Raw genomic sequence first — 9,094 nt, forward strand, 5'->3', positions numbered from 1 at the left:
TTTTAAATGAGATGTCTCAAATATATCAAAAAACTTGTTCGAGATGACTTGGTATTTGGTTTGGACGAGATGCGACGCAAAACTGAGTTTTAAAACCATGCCTAGACCACAACCGGCAACTTTTTTCTAAAACAAACCAAACGAATCCGAAGCTATCGGTGTTGGTTCGGTTTTCCGTTGGAAACCGGACCAAGTTGCACCCGTAGTTATCACTGCAGGAGGTTAAAATTGCCTTTTCACAAATATCAAGATAACGTCTAGTCGGTTTGTAATTCTGGGAAAGCTAACGGCTACTAATGTTTCTTCCTGTTCACAAAGAGTAGCGTTTCAAATATTTCAGAGAATTTGCGCGGGAAATTCTCTGCCATTAACTGCAATGATCTCACCTACCATTCTCTATGCTCCCCAATTTCAGGCACCTTGTTTTCCTCCCCTTAAACCAACTCAATCATCGAAAGAGAAGAACCAGGCGAGCACAAGCAAGAACAACTACAGAAATTTCACAAAATCTCATTGTCTCTCCTGCAAAGATCATTCACTTACAACACCAATTCAGGATTCTTTCCATGTTACCACTTTTACACAAAACCCAGATACTGATTTCTCCGATTTTCCATTCATCGATCCTACTGTGCTTATTTCTTTGCTTCAATTGTGTTTTACTGCGAAAGAAGTTAGAAGAGTACATTCGGTTATTATTAAATGTTTTGGAAGTTCTATAACATTTGTAGATAATAATTTGATAAGCGTTTATGTGAGATTTCGCAAGTTATCGGAGGCTCGTAAGGTGTTTGATCAAATGCCCAAAAGAAATGTTGTTTCTTGGACTGCGATCCTTAATGGGTATTTGAAAATGGGATCAGACGATGAAGTTTTGCAGCTATTTAGGGAGTTGATTGACAATGGAATTCAACCCAACAGTAAGACATTTGTTTGTATCTTAAATCATTGTAGTAGAAGATTGGATCTTGAGTTCGGAAAGCAAATTCATGCATGTATTGTAAAGGGGAATTGGAGCAATTTGATTGTAGATAGTTCCATTGTCTATTTCTACGTGCGATGCGGTGATCTATCAGGTGCTTTTCGAGTGTTTGATAGGATGCAAGAGCGGGATGTAGTTTGTTGGACAACGATGATCACAGCCTGTGCGCAACATGGAAGTGCAGGGGAGGCTTTTTCAATGTTCTCAAGGATGCGGTCTGAGGGTTTTCCTCCGAACGAGCTTACAATATGCAGTCTTTTGAAGGCTTGTGGGGAGGGGAAGGCTTTAAAATTCGGGAGACAATTACACGGTGCGATAGTCAAGAAAATGTTTAAGGATGATGTGTTTGTTGGGACTTCTTTAATGGGTATGTATGCGAGATGTAAGGAAGTAAAAAATGCTAGAAGAGTGTTTGATGCGATGAGGAAGAGAAACACTGTTACATGGACTTCCATGATAGCGGGATACTCACAGAATGGGCTTGGCGCGGAGGCCATAAGTTTGTTTCGTGTTATGAAAAGACGGCATATTTTTGCTAATAACATGACTGTTGTCAGCATAATCAGGGCTTGTGGTTCGGTTAGAGCTACATCTATGGGAAAGGAAATTCACGCTCAAATCTTGAAGAATTCCTTCCAAAAAAATATTTACATAGGAAGCACCCTTGTGTGGTTCTATTGTAGGTGTGGGGAGTATGTTTATGCTACTAAAGTTCTTAAATCAATGCCTCATAGAGATGTTGTTTCATGGACTGCAATAATCTCGGGAGGTGCCCATCTCGGCCATGACTCAGAAGCTCTAGAATTCTTGAACAAGATGTTACGGGAAGGTGTGGAACCAAACCCATTTACTTATTCTTCTGCGTTGAAGGCATGTGCTAAGCTAGAAGCTGTTTTGCAAGGGAAATGGATACACTCCTCCATCACCAAGACCCCTACTTTATCTAATGTGTTTGTGGGTAGTGCACTCATTGACATGTATGCAAAATGCGGGTATGTTGCGGAGGCAATTCAAGTTTTTGACAGCATGCCTGAACGAAATTTAGTTTCTTGGAAGGCAATGATTGTAGGGTATGCAAGGAATGGGTTATGCCAAGAAGCTTTAAAACTCATGTATCGGATGGAAGCAGAAGGTATTAAGGTAGATGACTACATTCAAACGGCGGTTCTTAATGCATGTGGAGACGTTGAGTGGAACTCAGAGTCGTTATCCAAGTATTTCTTACAATCAATTTGATCTTTTATCTGAACCAATTGTCTATTAGAATTGGTGGAATGTCGCTACTTAATCAAAGTTATATCGATTCAATGCGGGCCATAGATTAAATAGACAGGAATAGCTTCACAAAAGAGTGGAATGCATTTAAGTAACCTGCATGCTTGGATATGGATGTAAAAGAATTTGGTTTCTCCAACAATTATCTCATGGGGAAATGTTACCTCCACTGTTGTTACCTGTTTGAAACGACTCCTCAAGATGCACATTTGCGAAGTATTATGATCCAAGCTGGTAATGCTTGTGACATTCATGTATAGATTGCTGCTATCTTTAAGTTTCCATGTATCATGTGTATCAAGATGTTACTTTAAAGATTTTCTCAGGGCCACTTTGGTGGCAACAAAATTTGATTCATTGGTTGAAGATGGTGTCCATTATTGAGTATTGTTGTAAGGATGAGCCCTAAGATCATTTTCTCATCTTTTAACAATTTTTTATACATTTTCTAGAGATACGTGGTTTATTCCTTCACAATCGCTGTCCTTTGGAGGTTAGTATGAGAAAAAGTGGCTAAAATTGTAGCTTTTGGGATGATGGGCAATTCTTTCTTGGCTACTCCCGATCCTCCACAGTTATAGTTGTATATCTCTATGGACTAATATGATGATGGGTGAGTGGTTCTCTTTTCATTCTCAAGTAATGTATGTGTTTTCTATACTAACTTATTGTCCTAATATAGCTATTGGTAAGCTATTCTGTTTTCGAAATGATACACAACTTTCTCCCAATGGACAACAAATGTGGACTGTTCATAAATACCCATCTTTCCTCCTCATCAGTGTGCCTACTGAATCTTAGAACAAAATGAAAAACTATCGACGCTGTAATCAACCTCAGATTGTATGTCAGATTTGTAGGTTTCGTTAGTGTTTAGAGTACAAGAAAAGAAAGAAAAGATGAATAAATCAAGTACTGTAGGTGGCTCTAAGCAACCATTGCTATCGGAGTGTAAATCGGGGGAAACGTAGTTTGGGTCCGAGTATCCTGGTAATAATTTTTTTTACCTGGAACAAGTACTCAAAAGACCAGTTGATTTGGGTCCATTTTTAGACTTGATTGTTTGTTGGGTTGGGTAACCCGAACTAGACGAATTGACACAGCTCAAGAATTGATTGATTCCTAAAAGTAGGGAATCTGATGATGTTGAAGGGAAGAAAAATTACTTGTACTTTTCTGAAGGAGGAACATAATTTATTCTGCCTTCACATACAAAATCATTGTTTGCTGAAAAGCAATAATGGTGTTAATGTGGTTGGGACTCGAGTTGCAAAAACGTTACTCATAAAGAAACAAATAATCCCTCACCGTCTAAACATGAAATCCAATAGTTAGTATGACACACATATCTCAAGGATACATCAAGTATTAGAAAAATAGATCTTACCTGTTGGTCTGGATTGTTTGTTTGTTTGTTTGTTTATGAGTCATTTGTCATGAATCTAACATTCTAAAAGTATGAGAGAAAGGTACAAAAGAATGTGTACGAAAATTAAAAAAGTTATATGAACTCATTTTCAATGACAGAATACTTGATTTTTAACAAAATGGAATAAAGGAACATGATTCCTTTAGTTGACTCCAAATCTTCGAGATTAGGTTTTGCTATAAATACTTTGGAAATTACCAATCATGCCAAATTATGTAAGTTCAATTGATGGTGGGGGTAGAAGTCCGTATATAAATGAAATTAGGAGAAAGAACATGTTATATGACACTAACAGACAAAATGGTAAAATAATCTCAATTATTAATAGGGTCGGGTTATTTTGACAAAATCTTAAACAACATTATAGAGAAAATTCTTAATGGGCTGATTTTTTGTGAGAATGATCTCTATAGTCAATAGATTATCCTCACAAAAAATCATCCAATTATGAAACTTTTAACCCTATGAAAAGTGATTACAAACTATCAGTAGAAAATTGACGATTGACGATTCTTCAACTTATAAATAAGAGTTAGGAATTTCATAATTGACTGATTTTTGGTGATGATGATTTTCTCACCATCCTTACAAAAATCAGTCCATTCCAAAACTTTTAACCCATATAAGACAAAATGCTTTATCTAGGATTTTGTCAAAAGAACACTACCCTTATTAATATTGTGATCCTTATCTCAATTTGGAAGAAAGAGATAAAGAGTAAAAGACAAAAGTTGGCTCTCATTCTAGAATGCATATGGATGATCGAAGCAGGTCGGACTGGGTCAAACCTGCTCCGTTGGACTCTTTTTTTTTTTTTTTAATTTTTTTAATTTTTTTATATAACTGGCCTCGGCTTAAACGGTTCCTTGTTTTAGTTGGTATAATCTTTGGGAAAAGCACAACCTAGATCTGACCATCAATATTTGTAACAGATGTTGAAGTATAAAAACATTAAATAAATTCTACCATTTATACTAAATAATGGCCAAAACCATCACTTTATAATGTTAAATAATGCTATTATAAGGTTAAATTTCATAATGTATTCTATTTTTTTTATGAATATTTTATTTAAATCAAAATTTAATTTGTTAACTTTTAAAATAACATGCTTTTCAAGCTACCATACAAGTTGCCTCCACCAACTCTTTTTATAATACTACTTTGATGAAACTTTGGATCTGTTTGGTTCAAGTAATTATTCTCTCAAGAGTTGGACTTTTAAAATTGTATTATTAGGTGTTGGACTTATGAAAATTCATAATAAGCGTTAATCATAACTTTAATTTTTAATTGTCCATGGACCATCCACCCAATGCCGCTACCCACTTCCTCGATTTAAACTACCCTTAAATTGGTTGGTGTAGATCCATTAGGAGGTTTGGTGATCCACCAACTGACCGACAATGCGATTTCTTGTTATTTTGCGAAGAAAAGATGTTTGATAGATATCAAATTCAAGGTTCTATCAATATATCGAGACGTTGTGATCACCATCATTTATTTTTTTATTTCAAACTCAAGAGTGAGATATCAGCTCTCAATTAATAAGGATTTTATAATTCTCACCTACTAGATAGAGAGCCATACTTCCTTAAAAAACGAGTTATGAAAAGTTGGAGAAAAATACATTTTTGAAGTCGGGCGTGTGAGTTGCAACTTTCACGCCTAACTCTCTTCTTCCAAACAGGCCCTAAGCACATAACAAGATAAAATGGAAAAAAGGTGTAACCAGTTGCAATGCCACTCTCCTCACATTCAGACTTGTTTACAGTTTGAATAGATTTTTCTCAACTAAGAAAAAACCCAAATTAAACACCTCCACTTCCCAACAAAAATCAAAAGAAAAAGAAAGAAAAAAAAAAGAAAAAGTAAAATAAAAGAGAAAATGGTAAAGGTGTGTGGTCAATTCACAAGAGAGCTACAATGACACACCAACTTTTACATATAACACCACAATCTATATTTTTTTTTTTAAAGGAGATGTTTCTGAAAATGTGAGCTACTTATGTCACAGTGAATTCGTAATTTTTAAAATCAATGAATTCATTGATAAATTACTAACGAGTTCACCATAACGACAAAATCATGGTATTTTATTAACAAATTCGTTGATTATAAAAGTACCGAATTTACTGAAAAAATATGTTCTAGGAATTAAAATGAACATCGTATCCAACTTGAAATTTTGTCAGATTCAGCACACAGAATGGAGATTTACCGTATAAAAAGAGAGCTGCTATTGACTCCCCAACTTTTGCTTATTACATTCCAATTTCTTAAATTATTTATCACACCTCAATTTAATATTAAAACACACTCTCGAAATATCACCAAGCTTTTGCTCAAATTATAATCTCAACATTACAGAACAATATAACATTTGTTCAAACAAGTTCATTTAGCCAAAAAATAAAAAATAAAAAATAAAAATAGAGAGAGCTTCTATTGGCACCCCAACTTTTACTTATTCTCAATCATTGATTAATTTTCTTTATTTTTAATTGGGTTGTAATAGGTAAAACTTGTGTGCCAAAAGAATCTCTCATGAACAATTAAAATGTGATAAACCAAAGAAATCATATAATTTGGTGTGTGAGATATAAAAAAGTTGATGTGACACCATAAAATTAATTAATTATATTTACAAACACTGGAGAAAATTTCCAATCTCCAATTTTTAATCTTCAATTTTAAAAATTACAAATGGAGTTGTAGAAATTAGGCGACAAATAATCTATGTAAATTACTACCATGTAACGCAGACAACAATAGCACCAGCTCTTCATCACCCTCGTTTTCTTGCTGACTCACCAATCGACGATGTTCGATCACGATCTCTTCAGGTAACACAGATCTCCTACACAACGGACACGTGGCCCAATCATGCTCTAGCCACCTGTCCAAGCAATCTTTGTGAAACACATGGTTACATTGCAACTCCCTGATCTCTTCTCCTTCCTCTATTTTGAATAAACACACGGCGCATTCTACCAATTCTGGCTTCGATCCGACCCGGTAAACTATTGTTGGGTGATTTTCTTCTACTAAGGCCAGATAGGGAACTTTTGAGATCTCACGCTTACGATACCTCCACGTGGCCCTAGATAAGGATCTGATCAAGATCACTGCTTCCAGGAGTAATAGAGAGAAGAAGATGACAGTGGTTGTGTAGATGTTGGAGAGGAATTCTGACAGAGAACCCATTTTTTTTTTTGTTGAGGAGAGAGAGAGAGATTGGATCTGAACACCTTGAAATATCTCACAGAAAAGCTGGGAGGAGGGGATATTGACAGATACTTCTTTTTATTTTGTCAACCATGTCAAAGAGTGGTTTGTACGGATCGAAGGGCCATTTATCCATATGGACCATGGTTTTTGAATTCGATATCACGTCTTGACTCGTTCAGCTCCCATACCGAGTCGTGGTGGATGAGTTTTTCAATACATTTGAGATGTCTTATGAGATAATTTAAAAAATTGAACTTGAGACGTAAAATTCGTTAAAAATGACTTTGTGAATTGATCTCATTCAACTTTGATATCGAGTTAACTCGGATGATATGTCTCGATTTCGGACGAGTTTAAAAACTTTGATATGGACGAAATGCCCATATGACCTCTTCAAACATGTTCAAGAGCCGTATGGATGTAGAGCATGAGATTTTATGATTTCTAAGACATTTTTTCACCATTTAATTTCAATTCTAAATTTGATAATTCAGTGATTACCCATTTTCAAGTTCTTAGTTTTTGTGAAAGTTATATTTTTTAAATTCTTTATTTCAAATTAATTTTCAACCTTCATGTGTAAAGCGTTGAGGTGTCACTTGGACCAATGTAACAGTTCATTCACGTGACTCAAATAAACAATCTTGAATCATGCAACTTTTTAAATAATAATAAGATTAATGTCGAGTTGAGTTCAGATTGAAGATACGAGCAACTCAATTCAATCCAAACCCGATGCTATATCTTAATATATAAATATTTTTGTATTAATTATAAATTTTTATTTAATTTTTTATACTCCATCTTATTATTATGACTTGTGAATAATTATTTAATATTAATATGAACTTTGATTTGTCTAAATGTTCTCTCAATGATGGATTTAAAGGTTATATATGATTTTATTTACTTGTAATTTTATTTTTAATTTTGTATATCTTTTTTTAAAACATTAAATCTACTTGTTAATCAAAATGAAATTATGATTATTCAACTTGTCCAACCCCATCAAACCATCCAAAATGATCTGAACTCCAAAACTGACCATTTAATTAATTGGATTTTCCCCAGCCTGACCTGACCCGACCCGACTCAAGCTAATATCTCACTGGGCCTTTTAATGAACCAAACCTGATCCATGATAGGTTTGGCGGGGCATATACTGTTATACACATTGGCAATCCTATCCAAATCTTTGGAGCTAATTTAAGGGTTTTTTTTGGTTGTTTGTTATATTTTTCTAATCTATTATTCTATTAGAACGTGCATGATCCAAATCCATCCGATAGTTTATCAAATAGATCCAACTCTTATCAGATTGGTTATTCATTGACCCGATCCAAATCTGAATCCGATCCATTAACAACCCTAACCATTTAATATGCCTGAACATATATAACATCGCTGACAATATCATGTAGTTTGCTTAAACTTTTGGCTTTGCCATTGGTAGGATACATGTGATTGTGAAAGTGGTAGACCCGCACTTGATGACTTGACTTGTCTTCTTTTTCTGGTTTTTTTTTTTCAAAAAAAAAAAAAAAAATTTTGTTTTTTGTTTGCGTATTTAGTGAAGAAACATGGCATGATTCCTCTCATCCAGACCCTTGACTTTACTGATTGGAGGCATGATTGATGAGGACATACAGAATTTCTGAACACGGACAGAGCATGGTATAACCTCTTAGTTAGGTGGATAAGGTCACGGAATTGGTGATGACTACTTATGACCCATCTACCATTCGACACTGTACTACTCTGTATCTACCATGGTTTTAAAATTCGGTTTGGCGTGTCGTGTCTCGTCCAGATCCGATATTGAATTGTCTCGAACAAGTTTTACATATCATGAGACAAATAAAAAAATTGAACGTGAACTTTAAATCTCTATTAAAAAATAATTTTGTGAGTTGGTCTTGTTCAATTCTGATACTGAGTTAACTCGGACGATACGTATCGGTCTCAAACAAATTTAAAAATCATGATACCTACTTGTGAGCGATAGTCCCACATCGCCTGGGTATCATAGCCCTCAGCCATATAAAGATTAAGGGCAATCCCCATCTTACAAGTCAATTTTGTAAGGCACTCTCCACTTAGTGCCAATTTATCATTATCACTTTTGTGCATGGTTTTAAAATTCTATCCGAGATAGAGACGTATCATCCAAGTTAACT

At 34.9% G+C, this 9,094-nt stretch overlaps 1 protein-coding gene across 1 annotated transcript; it reads left to right on the top strand.

Annotated features, from left to right (window-relative positions):
- The first annotated feature begins 244 nt into the window (after positions 1-244).
- LOC147406756 (pentatricopeptide repeat-containing protein At4g18520, chloroplastic-like) lies at positions 245-2,963 on the top strand. Its single transcript, XM_086434955.1, has one exon. It carries the CDS (start codon positions 377-379, stop codon positions 2,216-2,218), a length of 1,842 nt encoding a protein of 613 aa, XP_086291081.1. The 5' UTR covers positions 245-376; the 3' UTR covers positions 2,219-2,963.
- Positions 2,964-9,094: the final 6,131 nt, after the last annotated feature.

This window comes from Akebia trifoliata, chromosome 3 (assembly GCF_017979445.1).
Source record: "Akebia trifoliata isolate Shusen 1 chromosome 3, ASM1797944v1, whole genome shotgun sequence".
Lineage (NCBI taxonomy): Eukaryota > Viridiplantae > Streptophyta > Magnoliopsida > Ranunculales > Lardizabalaceae > Akebia > Akebia trifoliata.